This window comes from Grosmannia clavigera (genome assembly GCF_000143105.1).
Source record: "Grosmannia clavigera kw1407 unplaced genomic scaffold GCSC_142, whole genome shotgun sequence".
Taxonomy (NCBI): Eukaryota; Fungi; Ascomycota; class Sordariomycetes; order Ophiostomatales; family Ophiostomataceae; genus Leptographium; species Leptographium clavigerum.
The window spans coordinates 221737-244628 of NW_014040799.1; the positions used below are offsets into that span (position 1 = coordinate 221737).

At 50.7% G+C, this 22892-nt stretch overlaps 7 protein-coding genes across 7 annotated transcripts; 2 read left to right on the forward strand and 5 right to left on the reverse strand.

Moving 5' to 3' along the window:
* Positions 1 to 105: 105 nt before the first annotated feature.
* On the reverse strand, positions 106 to 375 carry CMQ_5400 (uncharacterized protein; the record flags this gene model as incomplete). Its single annotated transcript, XM_014317357.1, has 1 exon — positions 106 to 375. One exon carries the CDS (start codon positions 373 to 375, stop codon positions 106 to 108), a length of 270 nt encoding a protein of 89 aa, XP_014172832.1.
* A 621-nt stretch (positions 376 to 996) lies between these two features.
* Positions 997 to 1968, reverse strand: CMQ_5395 (hsp40 co-chaperone; the record flags this gene model as incomplete). Its single annotated transcript, XM_014317352.1, has 1 exon — positions 997 to 1968. The coding sequence occupies one exon, from the start codon at positions 1966 to 1968 to the stop codon at positions 997 to 999; it is 972 nt and encodes a 323-aa protein (XP_014172827.1).
* Positions 1969 to 2868: 900 nt separating this feature from the next.
* Positions 2869 to 4626, forward strand: CMQ_5387 (ATP dependent RNA helicase; the record flags this gene model as incomplete). The annotated part of the gene is made up of 3 exons (XM_014317344.1): positions 2869 to 2912; positions 2999 to 3071; positions 3151 to 4626. 3 exons carry the CDS (start codon positions 2869 to 2871, stop codon positions 4624 to 4626), a joined length of 1593 nt encoding a protein of 530 aa, XP_014172819.1.
* A 2140-nt stretch (positions 4627 to 6766) lies between these two features.
* On the reverse strand, positions 6767 to 7475 carry CMQ_5460 (cfem domain containing protein; the record flags this gene model as incomplete). Its single annotated transcript, XM_014317417.1, has 2 exons — positions 6767 to 7065; positions 7148 to 7475. The coding sequence occupies 2 exons, from the start codon at positions 7473 to 7475 to the stop codon at positions 6767 to 6769; spliced, it is 627 nt and encodes a 208-aa protein (XP_014172892.1).
* Positions 7476 to 9150: 1675 nt separating this feature from the next.
* On the reverse strand, positions 9151 to 10821 carry CMQ_5389 (major facilitator superfamily transporter monosaccharide; the record flags this gene model as incomplete). The annotated part of the gene is made up of 1 exon (XM_014317346.1): positions 9151 to 10821. One exon carries the CDS (start codon positions 10819 to 10821, stop codon positions 9151 to 9153), a length of 1671 nt encoding a protein of 556 aa, XP_014172821.1.
* A 5992-nt stretch (positions 10822 to 16813) lies between these two features.
* On the forward strand, positions 16814 to 19225 carry CMQ_5399 (uncharacterized protein; the record flags this gene model as incomplete). Its single annotated transcript, XM_014317356.1, has 1 exon — positions 16814 to 19225. One exon carries the CDS (start codon positions 16814 to 16816, stop codon positions 19223 to 19225), a length of 2412 nt encoding a protein of 803 aa, XP_014172831.1.
* A 1650-nt stretch (positions 19226 to 20875) lies between these two features.
* On the reverse strand, positions 20876 to 22462 carry CMQ_5456 (glutamyl-tRNA b subunit; the record flags this gene model as incomplete). Its single annotated transcript, XM_014317413.1, has 1 exon — positions 20876 to 22462. One exon carries the CDS (start codon positions 22460 to 22462, stop codon positions 20876 to 20878), a length of 1587 nt encoding a protein of 528 aa, XP_014172888.1.
* Positions 22463 to 22892: the final 430 nt, after the last annotated feature.

Consider the following 22892-nt stretch of genomic DNA (forward strand, 5'->3'; position numbering starts at 1 on the left):
TGTACGTCGTAAGGTAGCCATGAAACATTTGGGTAGCTGCAACTGTGCCCTGGTCCTTCTCTGCACTAGTTAGACGACAGAAAAGATTCGCCGCCAATGCTAGTCCTAGGCCCAGTACGGAGTATTACTCCGTACTATCTCGAAATTGTGCCCATCCCAACGAATCCGCGCCCATCGACCCATAGTCTCAGCCAGGCCCAGCGCTTTGTGAATCCTGGTTGCATCTAGCACGGCCGGCTGCCTCCAAAGCACAAACACATATCGGTGCGACACACTTGGCGGTGGCAGATTTGGCGGGGTATAGGCCACGATGGAGGCCACGTCTGTGACCAGCTGTGTCCAAGTGTCGCTGTCGCCATCGCCCTCAGCAGACATGGCGCTAGCTTTTGCTGTGAATCCGATTGGAGGCCGTGCAAAATCGGGCCAAGAACAGGAAACGATGGGAAGGTGCGTCGAGGTCGATGGAGACAAACAGATACTTGCCGCCACTAAGTAATAGCTTGGAGGCAAGCGCTAGCTTGGGGGCTTCCCGGGCTGCTGTCGGCGTCACCGTTTTTTCCGGCTGAGTGACGATGTCATGGAAATTGCAACCGCAATTGGGATGAAGACACGGGCGACGGCCTATAAATAAAGGACCACCCAGAATTTGCAGGCTGAGATGTCGGTGTCTCCGGCCGGGTTCCGCACCGGCATCTCAAGACAATCATTACCTAGGCGCATTTGCGCAAAAAAAAAAAAAAACACTCAAAATCGCAATGATCGCGACCAACTCGCATCAGTACCAGCCCTTTCTATACCACGGAATTTCAGCCATGGGACTTGATGACTTGATGTGCTCCGGCAAGTGAAGCCCAACTAGATGAAGACTAGTCTTCTCAGCGATATAATAGGGGACAAAAGGCAAGCTTGCATAGAACGATCCAGGTTCCAGAAAGTATCTGCTTGCCTTAGCCCGCGACAGCGGTCCTGTCACTGTGTTCTACCCTTCGCCGTACTTTATTTCCCACTCCGGCTATCGTCGGGCTGCCTTGTGGGAGGCAACGATGGTGATGATGACAAGTTATACCAACCCTCCCGCCGTTCCAAGAAGGTCCAAACTCTGTCCTCTCGGCTAAGTGGCGCATGTCCTGTCTCCTGGTCCAAGAGCTTGCGGCTGATCTTCTCGTGTTGCTGGTCCTGCATCTCCAGCATTGTCAGAGACGTGGAACCTGCCCGAGTGACCTGTGCAATGCCTCCTAGCACAATGAAAAATATGACGATTACGGCAAATCCTCCGTTCGACATGAACTGAGTCACCTGCTTCTCGCCGCGACTGTTGCCACTCCGTTCATTATGCCATTGCTCCCAGTCCTCCCACGTGGCATTATTGGCTGCACTGCCCGGCCGGCTCCGCCACGACTGGTCTGCGCTGCGATAGGACGTGTGTGCGGCTGTGTGGCCGGCCCAACCGACACCGTAGAGGTCGTACGCTCGCCTTTTGGCCGGATTGCTCAGTATTTCATTCGCGGCCACGATGAGACGATAACGTTCCAACATTGTTGAGGCCGAGAGACCGTAACCGTGGCCATGGTCTTGACCATGACCATGCTTATAGCCGGGCCCAGCAACGTGGCGGTGTCGGTCGGGATGGTAGAGCTTCACGAGCTGATAGAACTGTGCCTTCTGGTAGGGTGCTTCGCGGGCCTGATTGAAGATCTCGTACGGCGTTGGATTCGTTGATGTTGGCCAGAAAAGAGCGTTTCCGCCTCTTTGACCGTGCTTGTGTCTGCTTTGGGCGCTTCTGCTGCTCTGCTGGTTATGGCCAACGCCGTCGTCTCGAACAGCTGTTGCAAAAGGCTGTCGCTGCGGCCGGGGAGCCAAATAAAATCGCGGCCGTCGTGCGGAGGCACTGGAGTACAAGGACGACGAGAAGATGCAGTGCACGCTGCAGCACGGGCAGGCCGGCGCAGCTGTGAATCTAACGAACATGATCAGTGACAAGGACGAGTGTGGACCATGCCTGCAATTCCTATCGACGACACGGAAGGAAGGCATCTGCGTGGGGTTCTCAGTCCCAGCTGCTTCCTCCGGCCCCGCTATGTAACCGGCTTATAGATAACGATTGGTCTATTTTGTAGTACTGTATGTACCGTACGGAGAACAGGCCTGGCTAGTACTCCGTACGTACTCCGTACCGTGGAGAGCAAGATGCATACTTTTTACCTGCATAATAGTCAACGTTGGCCGATCCCATCGCTGGCTTTGTTCTTCGCTTCCGCCCCCACAAATCACGTGGCATTGTCTTCTCTTGGCCGTCACAACTGGGCTCTGTCTGCCATCCAAATCACACAAATCCACCCTCCGCTTCTATCGGTTTGACTTTTTTCACACCGCGAGATTTCTTACCAACCAAAAGCTCAACGCATTATCACCAAAGGTATTGCCACAACAATCGGAGAAATATTTTTGAAGTCAAGTTTCTCTCAGCCACGACGTCCGACCTCATTCCTACATTGTTACACCCGTGCCCAGCCCGCCTTGTACCGAGGGATTCGAGATACCCCTCTCATCGACCGGCCAGACCAGCTCCTTGCAGCGCTTGATTCAGCTATCTACACCCAATTCGCCTGGCCCATTGCGCTGCGTGCAATCAGATTCTACTCCACTACTGCTATCTCGCCCACCAGAACGGCTACATCTTGCCTACCCGCTCCCTCTTTTTATCGACACTTGCCCTAGGCAGAGGAAGCTCAAGCTCAAGCTCACCCAGACGGCTTAGTTTCGACACATCTCGCAGCTCATCTCTGTTCAAAAGAGAAAGCTGCATTTCAATAAATATATCTCGAAAGCACAAGTGGTTTCGAACGCAAACGCCTCACATACACTGCAATGGCGGATGGTCTCGTCGAAAAGTTGAAGTCGACTACGCTGAAGTGAGCTTCTAATGGCCCATTTTCCTATCGGCTCGAAAACCTACCAAACTTTGTTGCAGATCTTCTAACTGAATAATTGCAAGCAGTGATGACAGAAAATCAGACGACTGGAAGAGTACACTCAACATCCCCACAAAAGACAGCCGACAACAGACCGAGGTGAGCTTTTCCGTGGGTTATACCACACTAGATGTCGATCTGGTAACCTGTAAGCGCAATATTGACCGTCTCGTGCTAGGATGTGACAAACACAAAGGGCCTTGAATTCGAGGAATTCGGTCTTAAGCGAGACCTGCTTATGGGAATTTTTGAGGCTGGATTTGAGAAGCCATCACCCATCCAAGAAGAGAGCATCCCCGTTGCCCTGACTGGCCGTGACATTCTTGCACGAGCAAAGAATGGAACGGGAAAAACTGCCGCCTTCGTTATCCCTGCCCTCGAAAAGATCAACCCAAAGGTCTCCAAGATCCAATGCCTGATTCTCGTTCCTACCCGGGAGCTTGCCATGCAGACCTCACAGGTCTGCAAGTCGCTAGGAAAGCATCTTAATATCAACGTTATGGTAACGACAGGCGGAACAGGGCTTCGTGATGATATTGTTCGGCTCCAGGAGGCCGTCCATATCGTGGTCGGCACCCCCGGCCGAATTCTTGATCTAGCAAGCAAGAACGTGGCTGACCTCAGCGAGTGCCCCATGTTTATCATGGACGAGGCGGATAAGCTTTTGTCGGCGGAATTTACACCAGTCATAGAACAGCTGCTGCAGTTCCATCCCAAAGACCGCCAGGTCATGCTATTCTCAGCAACCTTCCCTCTCTCCGTCAAAGACTTCTCGGATAAAAACATGGTCAGCCCCTACGAAATCAACCTCATGGACGAGCTCACTCTCCGGGGCATAACCCAGTACTATGCATTCGTGGAGGAGCGCCAAAAAGTCCACTGCTTGAACACCCTTTTTTCGAAACTTCAAATCAACCAATCAATTATATTTTGCAACTCCACGAATCGTGTCGAATTGCTGGCGAAGAAAATTACCGAGCTCGGCTACTCTTGCTTCTATAGCCACGCTAAAATGGCTCAGCAGGCACGAAACCGTGTTTTTCACGATTTTCGCAACGGAGTTTGCCGTAACCTCGTCTGCTCCGACCTTCTCACACGAGGTATCGACATACAAGCTGTCAATGTTGTTATCAATTTCGACTTTCCCAAAAATGCAGAGACTTACTTGCATCGCATTGGTCGCAGCGGTCGCTATGGCCATCTTGGATTGGCTATCAATCTGATCAATTGGGACGACCGCCTAAACCTCTACAACATCGAGAGAGACCTGGGGACGGAGATCCAACCTATCCCGGCCACCATCGACAAAAGCCTTTATGTGTACGAGAATCCGGAGAGTATTCCTCGGCCTATCGCAACGCTGGCAAAACCGGCGTCTTTCCCGGCGGCATCTGGTTCCGGCTCCGTCGGTCAACTCCAGACAAATTCGCAATCAAGGGCAAGTCAAGCCCAGCCGACTTTGCCCCAGGCACAGGGTGATTGGCAGCAAGGCGGATTCAGCGGCAGTACTCAACGGGGAGGTTATCAGGCAAGAGGCCAATCGTCTGGCTCGAGAGGTGGTCGCGGCCGTAACGGTTATCACGGCGGCAGAGGTCACTATGGTGGCCGTGGTGGCCGTGGCGGACAGGGAGCTCCACCAGCTCAACAAGCATAGGCTGTTAAAGTGCCTTTGCTGTGGCCGGTTTGAACGAAGCACCCCTGATTGCAGTGACGACAAATTTGCTTCAATTTCGTTTTTTTACCTGTACATACTCGCTCTGCTTACTTGCTTGTTGTTATTTCTTCCCCTTTCTGCTATGGCTTCAGGCTTCCCGAGAACTGTCACTGTGGCAAAAATACCCATCATCTGGGTAGGCGACACTTGGCGGCTATTCACAGCTTGCTCTGCCAAACGAACCGTTGAGTTTTGTGTGGTACCATTTCATTGCGACGCCTTTTCAAACTGCGTATTTACACAGGCCATAACCCATCTTTGTTGTTCCTAGCACCTGACACATTCTATCTTCGCCTCGCAAACCTCACATTGATCTTGCTCTTCTCAACTTTGATTACATTTTCCCCCTTTTATTCAACGATTCGACTACGCGGCATTTCAAACTTTGGTACGCACTCATCTTTGAGCCGAAGGACGGAGCAAGAGCACCGCACAGAAGGAGAATGAGGCTTGTGTTCCTACTTGATGCTTTCTGCGAGGTTCTCCCGCATAATTTATCAGGCCCCGTGAATTGGCATGCAACTCTGGAACTTTACCGAGAGATATATACGTCCCCTATGGTTTTTTTGTGTTCAAAATGATAGGGACGGCGCTGGCCATCTTTGCTCCGCGTTTCTTTTGCATCATAAGCAAAGGCAGGGCAAAGGCATACAGAGATTGGTACTTGGAGTTTGGCGTTGTTACGTTGCCACTCAGATGGCGGGATCCGGCATGACTCATTCTGAAGGCGTTTGAAGACAGCTCTTGGCACGAAGCATGGCTTGATGTGAGAGACATAGCATCAGTGCAAAAAGGGCAGAAGGAAACCCTAGCATCGGCGGGGACGGCACTATGGGATACTTGGAAGATGAAATGGCTTTACTCATGAAAAGGATGTGAGGTTATGCGGCCGACAGGCGTCGAATGCTCTTGTTCAATATTGCAAAGCGAGGCCGAGCTCTTGACCATCCTTGTGACGTGGCCAGGGGTTAATACGCTTGATAGCGTCGGTGGAATTTGGAGCATATGCTTTGCGAGACGGCAGCATGCTTGTTGCCTTATGCTGCCATTGAAGCGTTGAGAGGGTCATAACTGGTGTTGTCGGATCAACTCACGGATCAGCGAGTTAATTTAACTCGTGCTCGAGTACATGTTAGATGTAACACGAGTCACACACACAAAATCCCCCCCAAAAAAAACCAGAAAAGAGAAAAGAAACGAAAAGGGCGAAAACAAGAACAAAATATGAATCAAAATATGTCTTCGGTAGGCTGCTGGAGGGCTTTGTCGCAGACATCCACAGGTCTGTATTATTCAGATGATGGCCTAACAAGGATGACGACGGCGTCACGATTTTCCGAGTATTGGCCAGCTGGTGGGCATCTCATGATATAACAACCTCTTTGAGCAGTATGTGAATTCTTATATCAGAACCGTTGTCATTTAGTAGCCAATACCGAGCTGCTGCGTTTCGTTATTTTTCCCGCAAAGATTTCTAAGAGACAAGACTACTGGTAATGAAGTGTAGTGGGAAAACCCTACGAGGGGCACAAGCACGGGATAACACTCGATTGATATCAATCTTGACATTTGACCGAACAACAGAGTAGTCCTATCGGTGCGTGCTAGCATTAGATATAGCCTTTGCTAGGTTTGTCCTTGACAAAAAGCCGCAGGTATCAACCTTTTTTTTTGGAGGATTAGTCCACTTTACACGGCAGTGATGATTAAATTTCCATAGTATATGATGTGCCAGCACGCATTGTAGTAGCATACGAGAATGGGCACATGCGATAGTTATTAGCGTTGTAGATGTGAAGGACAGAGCAACAAATCAGGCTGCAGTCGCACAAGCTAAGTTGCAATAGGTATACTGTTTTTATCACAAGTACTTCTCAGCATACATGGATTGCGTCGCTGTGAAGAAGCGGAAAAGCTACTTGCACAGGCGACTCGGCATGCACCGTGATCTCTGATGAAAATAACGCCCTGTAATGCAAAAGGGGCCGCGGGGTCCAAGTATCGATACATTATGCAGAATATGTATTAGTATGTATAAGGCCTACTCTGTTGAGAGCCATGATGTGATTGCGAATGAAGACTAAAAACTGATGGCAGCAATCGCAATTGCGCCTCCCAGAAATCCCGCGAGAAGTGGTGACAGAAAAGAGGACGCGCTGCCGTCAGCCGAAGAACCTGAAGATGTTTGATTTGACGACGAATCTGTGGTCGTCACTCCAGAATCTACCGAGATAGTCCCGGACGGAACTGGATCGGTTGTGGCTGTGGCAGATGCGGCTGCGATTTCAGAAACGATGATGGCCGAAGCTGTTGCGATTTCGGCGCTCGCTGGGCTCTTGTTGTAGGCACTGCACATGTCGGCAACCCAGTCGCCGGCGTCTGGTACCAATGTTAAAATCAGCTTCCAAGCATTAGGCAGCAACGGAGACAAAGATGTGAAGACAAAGATGTGAAGACAAACCAATCGATTCGCTGCCGTCGCAGTAATCCCCCACGCATATGCCCATCTTGACGACGAGAGAATTGGGATTGTCGCAAACACAATCAAAATCACCGGCGGAACAGCCCGAGTCAATACATGCGGCGTCGTAACAGAGATATGCGCATGGCTCTGCCTGCTGGGCAATCCGTGGTAATGTGGTGCCAGTTATGCTCAGCGTATCAGTGGCCGCTTTTGCGCTGGACGGAGACGTGCGCGTGGAGCTTGTAGCAGTACTCTCACTGGCGGTAGTCAAGGGTGCGATGACCACCAGGACCTGCACAACCAGGCTAAAGTTGCGAAAACCCATTCTTGAGATAGACGCCATTGAAATTTTGATGTACATCTAACCAAAATCCGTTTGATTCTTCCTGGTGTAGCCGAATGTTTTGTGCTGAAATCGTTACAAACAGCTCAGACTGCGGAAATATGAAGCATGTTTTGGAGCGAGTAGTGTTCTCCCCCCTGCATTTCTTTGGAGGAGTTTGTGACGAGTACTCCGTATATGGTGCACAATACCAGTGTATGATCCAATCGCTGTGCTTGGGCTTGAGGTCAGAGGAATCCGTATTTTCATATGGGCGGCGCTTGAGACTGAATGCCAAGCCTAGTAGTACCAAAAAGAAGCAGAAACAGTAATTCAAAAAAGCTTTAAGACAGGCATAATAGACGAGTGAAGGGGTCGGGTGCTCTGTGGAGACTTGGGTAGCGCTTCTTGCTCAAGGGAACGAGTTGCAACAGACAGCGAAGACGGCCCAACAGTGTAGAAGAGGTAGACAGGAGGAGGGGTCAATAAGCTTCGGGCATGGAAGGCGGTCTCAGCACACAGAAGGAGCGGTGTCGCATGGGAGACGGTGGGATAACACCGAAGGTAGGTCAAATGTGGGAAATATGGCGAGTAAGCAGACAGCAAAAAAAGACGCACCCTATTAATTATCCCGTGATGCTGATATGGTCGTACGGGTAGATTCTTAGAGTGCGTATTTTTGCGCCGTGCTGTGTAGGCTTAACTTCTGCTTGAAAGGTATGTGTCGGCAGGATGTGGTGCGTATGAGTAAAGCGTTAATTATGACACGCCTCGTAGGTCAGGAGAGAGGGCAGCTCGGCTAGCCGGCGTATGTTAAAGCCGAAGCAGAGAAACAGTGGTAAAGAACGATAATGAGCGATAAATAAGGTATCTTACAGCCCCGAAAGGATGGCACGCAGCAGTGGTGACGTCAGGGGAAAGGTGGGCTTGAGAAACACAACAAAGAGAGACTGGGTTAAAATGGTAAACAAAAACAAAGCAGCCAGAACGTTGGGGACAGATGAGGAAGCAGTGATCCGTACATAGTACTCCATACGTAAGATACAGTGCTCTGAAAAGTGGGGAAATTGAAGGGCTCCTAATATGTATCTTACTACTCCGTACGGAGTACTTCGTAAGACAATATTTATCCAGTAATTTGAAAGCAATACGGTATTACGGCAAGGCGCATTCGAAAAGGAGAGGCTTGTCAACCAGAGCCATGCTTTCTTCGGCAGCCCCGCTCCCCCCCCCCCTTTCAAAAATAATAAATAAAAAAGAAGCAGAAATTTGTGTAAGATAAAATAATAACCCGTAAGTCTAGGCAGTTTCATTTGTTGCGGCATACCAGTCTTCTTAAAAGATGCCATAACTGTTCGCAATTAAATTATAAGGGATGTACAAGATGCGAATCAGCTGCATCCTTGCCCACAAAGATGCAGGCGACTAAAAAAGCAACAAAGCGCAAGACATGACCATAAACATCTGAATCATCGCAAATCCGGTATAGTTTTCCAGAAAGAAGCCAACTCCAAAAAGCAAAATAATAAACACATGCCAAGACGCCGCTCGCTCGATGGCATGCTGGCCAAAGCATTTTCATCACCAGCATCTTTCAATCCCACAATTCCGGGTCAGTGCATTATTAAGGGTAGCAACAGCGCTCGCGCAGTACACAAAACCACCAACACGGTTCGGCTCAAGCAATGTTGGCGGCGTCAATTGGCAGGGCATCGACCTTCTTCGTGACGCCATGCTCTTGCTGGAAGGTTGTGGTGGGCTTCCACTTGCTGGAAGTACGCGGGGATGTCTCGTCGAGCATTTGGTCGACCTGTTCGAGAGTGAGGCCCTTGGTCTCTGGGATGAGGAAATAGGCATACACAAAGGCGCAGCTGCAGAGGCCACCCCAGATGAAGAAGACGCTGGACTTTAGGTTGCCCTTGTTCTCACCGACCATGTAAGGCGTGATGACGGCAATGATAGTGTTCCACAGCCAATTGGAGGCGGTGGACAGGGCGACACCGCGCGACCGGACTGGCAGAGGGAAGATCTCGCCGATGACGATCCAGGCACCGGGGCCCCAGGTGGAAGCGAAACAGAAGACGTAGATAGCGATGAAGGCAACTTGGGCATTGACGGCCGGAATGTTGTCGGCTATAGTCTTAGTGATGTCGGCCGGGTCGATGTGAGTATGATTGAAGCCCACGGTGACACCGACGATGGCGACGATAAACTCGCAGATCAGCATGCCCAATGCGCCCCAGATGAGAATGGTGCGGCGGCCGAAGCGCTCGACAGTCCAGAAAGACAGCGGGGTCGAGCAGACATTAACGAGGGTGAAGATGAGCGACATCAGGAAGGTGTTTTTGATGGCGCCGGTGGATTTGAGGAAGGGTGTGGAGTAGTAGAAGATGAAGTTGATACCAGTCCATTGTTGCATCATCTGCAGGGACGTGCCAAGAATAGTACGGCGCAAGTTGGACTTCGAGTGCCACAGGCTGCCGCTGAAGCAGTTGAGCCAGCTCTGTGCCCAGGTGGTGATAGGCATCAGGCCGCGCTCGAACTCTTCGTTCGCAACAATCTCGTTGAGCTCAAACTGGATGTAGTCAGACTCGCGGGCCTGACCACGGAGACGCGAGAGCGCGTCGGCAGCACGGTTCAGGTCACCCTTCTTCACAAAGTAGCGGGGCGAGTCGGGCAGGAGCATCAGGCCACCGCCGAGGATAAGGGCCCAGGCAAATTGGAGGCCGATGGCGATGCGGTAAGAGCCACTGTCTTTGCGATCCTGGATGCCATAGACGACGCAGGAGGCAAGTAGCAGACCGATGGTGACGCAGAATTGGTAGCCAGCGACGAGGGCACCACGGACCTTGCGGGGGCAGATTTCAGACATGTACAGGATGACAACGGCAGACACGAAACCGACACCAAAGCCGGCAACCAGACGGCCAGCTACAATCTCGCCAAGATGGTCGCTGCCGGCACCCGTGGTCATCTGGATTACCACTCCGATAATGTAGATCAGGCAACCCATAACGACCGTCCATTTGCGGCCAATGTTGTCGGCCAGATCACCGGCAATTAGTGAGCCGAAAAAGGTCCCGCAGGAAAGGATAGAAACGATCAGAGACTCGTGGCTGTCCGTCAGGGCGGTGGCGTTAGGACCCTCGATGGTCTGGACGAATCTGGCGATACCGTTGATACCGTTGATATAACCAGAATCGTAACCGAACAGGATACCACCGAAGGAGGCGAAGGCACACATCGCGTAGGCCTTCCAGGTGACAGGTGCTTCGACCTTTTCAACTTCTTGGGAAACATCGGGATGGTGCTCAGCGGCCGAAGCCTCTTTTTCTTCAAGACCAGACATGATGAGACTGACGTGCTGTAATGTACGACAGCAGGAAAAGGAAGAGGGAGTATTTGATGGAGAATTGCTGGAGAAGAAACCAGAAGAGTGATTGAGATGCTAGGTAAATAGGAAGTAGGAGCTGATGAAGGAGGGTGACACGTCCGTTATATATAACTTTTTTCCTGCTATCTGGAGTTTCTTCTCTGGTAAAATCCATCCTTACGTCGGGTACACATACGTGCATTATCGTGTCTCTCCCTTTTCCGGCCAGCTCTAGCCTCCCCAGCTTGCTCTCGTTCACGACTGAGATGGGGTGGCACGAGGTACACTCCGCAATCAGCAAGGGCCATAGACGCACCTTCCTTGCAATGCACTCCGTACACGCCCCTTGACCTGTAACACCGAGACCGGGCGGCCACTCAAAGGCTCGTCTCCGGAAAGAGCCAGGGGGTGGGGGGATCTAAGCCGTACCCGCCGGTGTTTCCAAGCAATAAGACAAAAAAAAAAAGTACGGAGTACGGAGTACTACTCCGTACGCATGTGCTTCTTTCTTTTGCTCCGCGCTTGCTCCATTGGTTCCATGGGGTACTGGACTTACTCCGTCTTCCCCATCTGCCCCGTATTCTTTGTTTGCCGCCGAAGAAGCACCTCAACGTATTATTTCCCTTTCCTGGAGTAATCGGCCAGACTCTTCCAATACGCCGAGCATCATTGTGGCCAAGAGATCGCACCTGCCGATTTCAGATGGGCCAAAGTTTACGGGCCATACAGAGCACGCGCCTGTGCCGAGTCGGGTTCGGTTAGGTATAAAACATTAGCAGCGTCGCCAATTTTGTATTTGAGGTCAGCGTGGAAAGTGGCTTGTAAGATAAGATAATTCGCATCAGTCAGCTAGAACTTCCGCTTTCAGTGGTCATGGGATCTGTTTTCAGCTCCTTATTTATTTTATTTAAATTTTGCCCCTCTCGCTCCTTTGTTTGGCCGGGCGCCACAATAATCTGCGAGCACCAATAGGGGACGCTGAAACCGACTTGTCCGTATACTTGTGTATGATACCTGCCGACGCTGGGCACATGCATCCCTAGAGATAGAGAAGGGGCATTTCGCAAACCACCGCCCAGGTCGGCCAACGTGCGCATCCGCCGTACGATCAATCGGACGTGGCCGTAACTTGTCTGGAAACGGGCATAATCGGCAACGCACAAGGCGAGGGCGTTAGCACCGGTAGCATGTTTCTTCCTCGTCAGCACGGCTGGCCAGTCTGGCGCCAATAGAATTGGACAAAGTCTTGCGGGGTGGGAGCTGTGTGCTTGGAGTGGCCGCCAACAAAATCCGGGCCGTTGGATGCGGAGGAGGGGCTAACAATGACGGGGGAGGCGACAAGCGAGAGCTGTGAGGACAATGGAGAAAGTCCCCGCAGAGAACTGTCAATTAGGTCTCCCTTGCCCTCTCCAACCTTTCCCCATCCTTTCTCCAGTATCGTGTGACCTGTGGGGAGGGTGTCGCTTTAGCAGGGAAGCTTGCATGCCACGCCTCGGAGATACAGCCAAATGGGCATTTGTCGGTGGTATTTCTGGCGCTACGTAGTAGTCAGGCCTCTGGTTTCTCGCGCCGGTGGACTGGTGCAACTGGCCAAAATAGACTTTCAGCGGTCGGCGTGTGGGCCGTTTATTGGCTCTGCTGCTCCTGCTTTCGTTGTCCTTGCCGTTTGGCGGTGCCGAAATCTGACGCATAATCTCTGTCAGCCTGGTCCTTGCACTGTTTGCGTGCTCAAGTGGCTGTGTCTCTACGAGTACGAATTACTCCGTACCTTTCCTGCCAATTGCAGCATAGCCGTAAATTTCATAAGCGCGAATTTGCAGGGTCAGCATATCTATCGGGTTTCTACGAAGTATACGGAGAGCACTTGATCTGTGTAATACCCATCCCTTGCCAGTTTCTCAAACGGAACCTGCCTTTCATGCTATGTAGTACTTTTAAGATATCTTAGACTTGCTCGGCCAGATGGGAAGAACGAAGGAATGAAGATGATATGTCATGCACGCATTTACACAAGGATGCAGAGCAATCCAGGCCTAGCAGCCTGCCGCTCCAGGTTTTCTTGGCCGACATTGCGCCGGAGGTGTCTGGCCTAGGCGCCGAGCGCTTGCTGATGCATATGCGAACAGTACGACGTACAGAGGATTTGCTGTCTCGCTGGGTAGTATCAACCGAGGTTGCACTGCCGGCGATAGCTCTTGCGGCTTGGTCAATTACAGTAGCCGAGCCGTCTGCCATTTGGCCGGCCGAAGCATACATAACCCATCCTACATAGTAGTCGGTGACCACTTCCGCTATTACGGGGTACCCCGTCATCGCAACGCGAAAGCTCCGCGGACGAGCCTGCGTATGTACGAGCAGAAGATCCAGATCCAGGCGTTTTTATTACACTATCCCATGCACATGATCTCGTAGCTCCACAGCAAACTCAAAGCAATCGGCCCGTCCTGCAGTGGCTACCATGTACTCCGTACGGAATCTAGTTGTTACATGCGATGTGGGGGGCTAAGGAGCCGCTATATTTCCTGTGGTGTTCAAGCCGCTTCTACTCCGTACTCCGTACGCTGTAGCCTTCCGTATACGACGTATTCCACAATATGCCCTGGCCCTTTCGGCACTCGTACTTTGTCCAAACCATGTCACCGTATCGGCCACCTTGGAGTGTTTCTCTTCTTTGCTATCATTCTTCGTACGGGGTACAAATACTCTTTACTTTTCTTCTTCTTCTACGTACCCCAGTAATCAGAAGTGACGCGCTCCCTGTTTACTGCTTGCGGAACAGGTATGCGACGTATCCCCTGGAATGTCAGGCACACTAACCTTTCAAGGAAAGAAGACCGGCACAGCTAGCCAGAACAGGTCACTCATTGGGCTGTATCTCCACTAAAACTCCGCCATGCTCTTTCTTTTCTTTCCAAAATCTTCTTGATCAGACCCCGTAACAAGCTCATGAGCTCTGAAACCCCGGGTCGGTCACTGGGACTTGTATCTTACTTCGTATCTTGCTTTTCGTAAAGATAGATAGTGTTACGGAGTACTCCGTACTGTCCTTGTCATAAGCATCGGCCCCCCCGCGCAGGCGGGGCAAACTAGCTCGCAGCTACCGCCTAATGTGCTGAATCCTCTAGGATTGCATCCTTTTTTACCTGCATCGTGACCAGATCACAGCTTCCACTTTCTAATGCTGCATGTCTCTGCTTATGCCAGTTCTCTCTGCATTGCTATAGAGTGCTAGCCATTGCCACTGCCAGTCTTGTTCTAGTAAGACCGAGCTGTAATTGGCTATATTTCATGGTGGATAGAATTTAATCCCTATAAAACCGTTAGCTACGTCAATGTGTGCATGGTAATTCAGGTGCCATCCCAGTTGCCAGTACCCCTAACATCTCGGCAGCTACTCCGTATGGTTCTACGACGTACGACGTACGACGTACTAATTACTTGCGGTAAGCTCTCCTGCGCCCCACAATTATTAGGCGCCCATCATGGAGTAATCGTACAGTTTTCTCTGTAATTCTGAGATGCACTCCGTGCGGAGTAAGTTACCTCGTATAGTAAGATACTTCTTATTGAACGCCCGAGAAACCGCCGCAGTGGCTTGTCAATAGAGTGGAGATCATCTGGCCTGTACGCGTAGTCTACGGAGTACGTCGTATGAATCGACACTGTAAATCCCTGTACTATATTTCGATCGTATGGTGAGTGCCTCGAATGAAATACTCCGTATACGTCGTCGTAGATTCCCGGTTACATAGGCTACAGACACTGGAAGGCGCATGCAGAGCTAGTTCTCCCGACGCAGTGCTATCAAAGACCTCACTCTGCACGGAGTACGTTAGATATGTCGTAGGTTGCTGCCACCTGTGTGCTTCTATGGTGTTAGCGTTGATAAGCCATACGACGTACATAGTTTCTTATTATAGTTCGCTTATCCTGCAAGCATGTAAACAGGTTCCGTATTATTTCTTATCTTTATTCTGCTTGCAACTGGTTTTCGGTCTCTGAATCTATCCCTCCAAGAGTCTTGCCCACAACAGGGCCATCGGTGTAAACATAATTCACCATCTACATATTGATGGCCATCTAGGGTTTTTGTATTAGAGCAGATTGTCAGAGCTAAAATAGAATATACGGAATCTAAGACTACGAAATGACGTATCTTCGTGCTACAACTATTCATAAATAAGCACAGCTATACTCTGAGGAGAAGTATGATAAACTAGGTATTCGGTATATTTTTTCGAGATGAAGGCATACATACCTTTCCTATCTATTTAATTTTCTTTTATGTGTCTTATCAATATGCCATGTGCTTATCTAGTGCTTCGGTATTGTAAGACATAACCTCTAGTCAACAGTTGCCTCTACTGTACGAGAAACACGACTATACTGATAAAAATATATATAGAGAATATATGAGCCTTTTCGACTAATGCCAAACGAGCGAAAATAAAAGCACAAATCATACCTCACATAAAGGCTTCGACAGCATTGATCCTCTAGACGCCTATAGCTCGTACGTGAAAGTCTTAGTTATATATCCTGATAAACGTAGCACCAGGGACATAACATATTCGCTATCCCAAAGATCATAATATGCCCTAGCTTTGGTATGCATACATGTTTATTCTACATAAACCATTTATATAAATTGCATCACCTAGACATACAATTGGAACGTCAATATACAGGGCTCCGAACTAGAGTTGAGTCAAGTATGGGAAACAGATAAATCAGAAATATTCAAGTCATATCACCTAAATTAAAAACAGAAGCTCACAGCTATTACAAGTTTCGAAGAAAAAAAGGCAATTAGTCTATAAGAAAAGAGATTCACTAGATGGGTATATCTGAAAACTTAATAAGTATATATATTTTAGCCCCCATTCTTACAATTTTGAATGACCTTGTTATAGTGAGTCCCTCAAAGTGGTCTATCGCCTTTCTAATAATTTGTGGTTGGCATCCAGCTTATACTATATGTACTCTATACACCTGTCTAACAGAAGCCTTCATCCCGTCTCGTTTGTTTTCAACAGACAAAACGAAGCTGGGGGTTTGCGGAAGTTTACACTGCAGTACAAGAGTATATTAGATGCATTTGTTTGAAATTTGTCTCAATTCATAGGCACATGTGAACCGAAACCACTAATGCGCATAAGGGAGCCTCGACGACAAGTTGCCTTGTAAACGGCACTATTCGATATGCCTTGGCCCAAAAGGTGAGCAAATAGGTGGAGACGCAAAGCGGCAGGTCTATGCCTGGTGGCCATGGCCTTGTCATAGTCAGGGTTGGCTTTCCCTCTTCCAGCTGTCTTAGATTTCCAGCGTTCTGTGAAAAAAAATTCCTCCTAGTCCATTCGCTCAGTTCGACAACAGCCGATTTATAGGAAACAGTACAAGAGTACGGAGTACGGAGTAGCGTGGACAAAATCCAAGAGGCTGCACCATGATCAGATAAGATAAGGTTGTGCTGCGCCACGTATGCATGATATGGTGGTCAGTGGCTTGGAATAACTGGGGCTGGCGATTTCTGGAGAACGCGTGCACGTGCCAAACCATCCAACCTTTCAAATCTCAAACGCCTGGCGCCGAACCAACAAACGGTGACCAGTTTCTATATCCTCTCATCAATATCAATGCTCACCATGTCGCACTCCATGTAGCGAAGAACAACGCGGACTGGAGACTCCCCATACCAACGGAGAGGCAGAAGATAGAGGACTGCTTCGCGGGCAATTGCCGTTTCATTCCATCAGCGCTTCCAATTCGGTTCTAAGAGAGGAGACGAAGATCATGTGGCATGCCCGCAACGAGAGCCTCACCCTCCGTGTTCCTTTTATCCTTTTCTAGCTGAAGCGGCTACCTTGCTGACGGTATAGCGATTTGTCTGCCGCAAATTACGCGGCTGCGGGCTCTGACTGCATGCTGCGGCGCGTATAGTCGGCCTGATTTTTCGCGTTTCTACCAGATGGCTGCATCCGGCTACTTCTCGCCGGGTGCACCTACCAATTCGCAGTCTACGGCCGCGGATAGAACTGGAGCACTCGAGAATTGGCAGACGAGAGCTGCAAATCAGCCTCGTCGACAATCGAATCATTACCTTCCGAGCAAGCGGTGCTTAGATAGCTGGCAGTCAGGTGATCTCATCAGCGCAAGCGCGCCAGATACGGCACCAGGTAAAGCTAGCCGGAAAGCCCGAACCACCACTCTGCTTGCGGGTTGCGACCTTTATAACCCGGAGACTCCATGGGGGACCCTGGGAGTTGCCTATGATCCGACGTCGCCGTACTGGACATGGCAGGCATCTCTGGTACCGTCAGCAACGCCACCGATATACCCCGGAAACGACGATGGAATTTTTGAGAAATTAAGGGCGGCGGCGGCTTTAGTGTCTCAGAATGCAAATTTTGAGCCAGATATGCGGAAAGAAAATTTGGAGACATGTTCCGATGACATTTTGCGCCTTCTTCGAGATATCTCTGAAGCTGATCCGCTGGCCGACGGGATTGAGCCAAAAATAGAGTCAAACGAAGATTCGTCCTCGGTGCCGGCTGCTGGCGAAGGTGGGGCTTATCGGACTACCCCCATAGATGGCCTAGCAAGCAGTGGTATATCTTCAAGGATGACTAGGAAGGCAAGTCGCAAGAGTGTGCGAGTTGCAGACGGTGAGCGCGGACCTAAGGCAGTGCAGAAAACCAATGGGGAGAGCAGCAGACGACCAACAATGCCCAGGCCGTCCGATCCTAATGGCCGAATCGATAAAGTTTTGCGGTGCTGCCCCGTGGAGGTGCCAAGTATCCTCCACATGATTCTCGACAGAACCGGTGACAAGCTTGATCCACGCATGGTAGAGCAATACTCAGGACATGTTGACAAGCTTTGCGATAAGCACTTGGAGAAGTACCGCCACCTCAAGAACTCCATGGCGCACAATCGCCTCTCATTGAGCTGCCCAGAAGCGGCGCAGATTGCTACGCCAGTGCTTTCTATCGCCAGACTACAGACGACCGCTCTATCGCCACCTGGGGCTCCGCCGCTTGCGGTAATGCGACAAGCTTCCTCGCATGTCTGGTCGCCAGACGTACCTACACTGACTACAGAACATCCGGCGCGTAAGAAGAGGAGGACGCCCGGTGACCTCCATCGCACGGCTCGCATTCCTAAAGCAGTCGGTCGAAGTAGCGTGCGTCCTGTCCCCAACGTCATTCGGGACAGCCAATATCGCAAGCAGGTGCTTTGGGAGATTCAGGAACGGTTGGCGAGAGCCGCCACGGGAGAAGGTGAACAGCAGTTCCGCACGCATGGGGAGGTGACTAACCGCATCGTGTTTGACCTGCTGTCGGTCGCGAAGCAGCCGAACGCGTCGCCGGATCACGGTCCTATGGATGTTCACTTTCTGACAGGGGAGGAGGCCCGAGCTATGCTGGACGTGGGCTCGCCGATGGAGCCAGTCGTCACGGAGAAGGAGCAGATGTTCCGGTGGCAACCTCGGCGACGGCCCATCGCGGAGCTATTCCGGCGTATGGAGAATTTGGATCGGCGGGTGTCTGTGCAGGTTCCGTCGCTGAACTGTATGGGTGATTCTTTTGAAAGCCGGGGCTTGGAGCAGGTTCGCGATCGGTTTCTCGGCGGGGTAGCATGCAGTGGCACCGGCACCAGCAGTGGCGATGGCAACGAGACGGACGATCCCTGGAACATTTTAGACCTACGCAGCCCCATCCCGGCGGCCGTGCTTCCACAATTTTTGACATGCGAGAACTGCCAGCTGCTACCACGGCTGCGCGATGAAGTGTTAAACCCGGACCGGGCGGAGCGTGACACAGCCACACGCACACAGTGGAATGAGTGGCGCGACGTGCTCGAATGGGTGCTATTGTCGCAAGGCGGCCACAACACATCGCCGCACACGGACAGTCACGGGCTGGCGACATGGATCACGGTGCAGGAGGGTCTGTTTGGGTACGGCTGGTTATCGCGGCCGACACCAGAAGAGCGCGAAGGCTGGATGGCGGATCCGCATGGCTTCACCGGCGGACACTGGTGCTACCTCGTCCTAGAGCCGGGCCAGACTGTATTTTTCAACTCAGGCACGGTGCACTTCGTGTTTCGGCTGCGCAGCGAGCACACCCTGGCACTGGGCGGCCACATCCTACAGTGGACGGGCATCGAGCGATGGTTGCAGATCGTTGCGGCTCAGATGCGCAATCCACACATCACAAACGAGGATATGGAGTGGAGTGCGCCCAAGTATGTGCGTATTGTGGCCCGCCTGGTTGAGATGCGGCTGCGCAACGGTCGTGTGACAGAAATGGGCGGAGAAGCCGCCATGCGGCGGCTACTGGCGATGCTCAAGGTGCGTTCTGGCGAGTTAGCACTCTGACAGATACCGAACGCGCAGCTAATAGTGGGTTTCTATATAAGGAGTTTGACGACAAACATATGAAGGAGCGCCCGCATCGGGGACGGCCGAAGAAAAAAAAGCTTCGATGATCTTTGGCATGTTATGTGCGACTTGTTTCTGAAAGTTCTTCTTACTGTTCGTCTCTTGTCCCCTTTCTCTCTCTACTTTCTTCTTTCTGCTGACCCTAGTTACGCAATCCCTGATCAAGTTGCTATGTGCAGTCGGTAGTACGAAGGTGGGCGTGTGGATATTGTACAATTAAGAGGAGTTTTTCACGGGCGCGAGTTATTTGTATTACTTACTTTTTGCATTTTGTAATTTTGTACAACAGCTCCGTTACTAAGCATGATCCTAAGCTGGCATTGATTGAAAGCCATGGTAAGCTGCCTCTAGGCTCTGATAGTGAGCCCATATTGAGTCTCGCTGACTCAAATTAACGTCAGCTAAGAATAGATATATACCTGTGAAATAAAGTTTTGTGAGATAGGTGTAGATATTAGGAGATGCTAATAGGACTATGTTTTACAATAGTAACAAATACGGAGTACATGGTAATAATAGATCTTTGCTTTAAACCGCCTTAGCCCTACTAAATCCGACCGCTATAAGTAACGGATAAGAGTGCATTTGATTATATACCTTCTAGGCTACTTTCACGGTTACACACTTTATACCGGTATCATAGGTTCGCTTACAAGTATGCGTTGCTGTTAGCGGTGAAGCATAGCTGTAATGCACAATTAGGCTATTCAAAGTGACGTTTTTGGCCTTACTTGGTGTCTCATTATGATAAAACAGGCCGTCGGATGTTTAAGGGCGCTTCTCCTGACAATAGATTTGTCTGGTTGACCTCGACACTAACGTAAGCCCACGATGCGTGTGATATTGTGATGTGCGTATACTGCGCATAAGGTGCGCCGCTTTACCGCAGCCTCGGGAGTAGGCGACACACCCGAATAATTGTCACTTAGTTAAATCACCACATGCCCATCCAGATGTACTCGTACCAGGTAACCCTAGGAGAGTACACACTGCCCTTGACTTGGCTGGATGAGACGGAGCTAATCCGACGTATCATATATGATAACACGCCCCTAACAAGCACACCGCTTGTGGCACGTGACGGGCATAGAATAGCAGATATGTGCCTTTGCACCTTGTGTCTCTAGATCTCGCTGCTTTTTGTCATGAGACTTGCAGGCTGTCTATTTTCAGATAAGTAATAAGGGCAATGATATATTTAAGAATTGCCACGGCTGGACATATTGGGTAGACGAATCATACCGCCCATTACCGTTGTATCTCAGCGCTGACATATCTATCATGCCTACCATCTTCTGTAATCGTGGCTATTCGAGGACTGGAACCGACACACCCTTGGATCATACGTCTGTTCATCGATCTAGTTAATTTCAGAGAAATCAGCTACTGATGACTATGAGGAGCGTCATTGCTTGCCCGTAATAAAGAGGACGAGGTGCCAGAGTGGTCTAATGGGTATGACTAGAAATCATATGGCTTCGGTCGCACAGGTTCGAATCCTGTTCTCGTCGAAATTTTTTCTTCATTTTAACATACTGTCAAATTAGTATGTACAAAATCACATGTCTCTATTTATCCGGGCCTGTCTTAAAATCTTTTTGTCACATAGTCTTCGACCGCTGACTTTAAGGCCTTCTCAGCATGCAGCGGGTCCATCCTCCCCTCGGGCCCCAGCTGTAACAGTTTTCCCACCAGATACTGTAACTTTCCGTATGGGTAACGCTTGGGTTCTACAAACAGCTTCAGTGTCTTCTCCTCACCCTCCAGAGCGCGTTCGGCAATTTTTCGGTATTCTTCCACGGAGATCTCGTCAAACCAGAGACTACCTTGGTCGATCGCTTCCTTCACATCGGCGTAGTGCTGTCCGCTACCACAAGAGGGCACATCGCCGCCAATGTCGCCTCGAAAGGCGGCAAAAAGTAGGTCTTTAGCAACGTTGGCCGTGATCCGCCCCTCATAGCGGTACACCAGAACATCGGCCAGAGTGTTAACGGCTAAGCGGCATCGGCCCTCCGGAGTCATCTCGAGGTCGTTGATCATGGCTGCCACTTCGTAAGCATTGTTGCGCTCAGACGTGAGCCGTCCCAATTGGTGAAGAAGCCAGTTGGCAATGAAAGGCCGGTGGGCTATGTTATTTCCAAGGGCATCACCACCCAATGGCAGGCGTCGCTCGAAAGCGTCGACGACGTCGTAAAAGTACTGTACCCGCCCTCCGCCGTCTAGGAGCATTAGTGCTCTGGCATCCTTTTCTGACAGTCCATAGTAGTCCACAAGGTCATTGAGTTCTGCATCTGGTAGCGTGCCGCTCGTCAGACGCAGAAATTCAACCAGCTTGTCGTCAATCAGGACGGGTCCGAGATCTGGGTCCGGTATATACCGGTAGTCCACCTCGCCCTCTTTGCCGCGTAGTCTGTGTGTTTGGCCGCTGCCGTGCGCACTGCTGCTGGGCGTCCAACCTCGCGTCTCGCTTGTGATCATATGACTGTTACCGAGTTCCAGCTCGCGAATCTGTCGGTTGCGTTCGGCTATGACGGCGTCTTCAACCGCCCGGAAGCTGTTGAGGTTTTTTATTTCTGTACGTGTGCCGAGCTTCCCAAATGCCACCATGTCAACAGGCCGCACAGACACGTTGACGTCCGCGCGCAATCCACCTTCTTCCATTCCAGCTGTGCACGCATCTACGGCGCCAAGGACCAGCTGAATCTTCCGCACTAACGCGGCTGCCGTTGCCGGATGGTGAATCTGTGGCTCTGTTATAATCTCGATAAGCGGTGCACCGACTCGATTGAAATCTAGCCAGTGAACGCCGCCAGGTTGAGCAACCGTCTTGGCCGTATCTTGCTCCATCTGCACTTGTTGAATGTCGATACGAATCTGATCACCATCCTCAGGCGCAATGCCATCCCGCGCATATAAAATAATATGGCCATTTTTGGCAAAAGGCTCATAGTATTGTGTTATTTGGTATCCCGAGGGCTGGTCCCAGTGGAAGTAGTGCTTCCGATCGAAGCGGCTGGATGGTTGGATTGTGCAGTTTAGAGCAAGAGCTGCTCGGATAGCGGGGATCAGTGTCTCGGACTGGAAGACCGGCTGTGCGCCTGGCAGTGACGAATCAAAGTAGGCGACGTGTGAGTTCGGGGTGTCGTTGAACGACGTCAAAGCAGGCGAAAACATTTTTTTTGTCGTATTTAACTGTGCATGGATCTCGATGCCGACTGTCAGTTCCCAGCCAGGAACGGTCTGGCCAGTATTTGGCTTCTCGGTGTGGCCGAAAGCTTTTCGAGCTCTGGCTTCTTCTTTCAGTTGCTTGCGGAGGGGGGCCGGGACAGAAGTGACCTTCGGCGAGCTGATAGCGGACGGGGGGGATAGACCGTTTTTTCTGGTATTTGAAAACCAGTGCCGATGTACAATGGACGCTGTTGACGCGGGGCGAGATTGCGGTTGCTGCAAGAGAAGCGCAAGACGGTAGGGCATACCTATGAGAAGGCACCTGCGCGCATCTTTGATAGAAACGCTGGCCATTAGTGTTCTGGCAGCAGCTCCCGGTGATCCTCGCCTGGCATCTAGTGATGAATGAATGTATCTTAGTTGGCGAAGCCCTGGA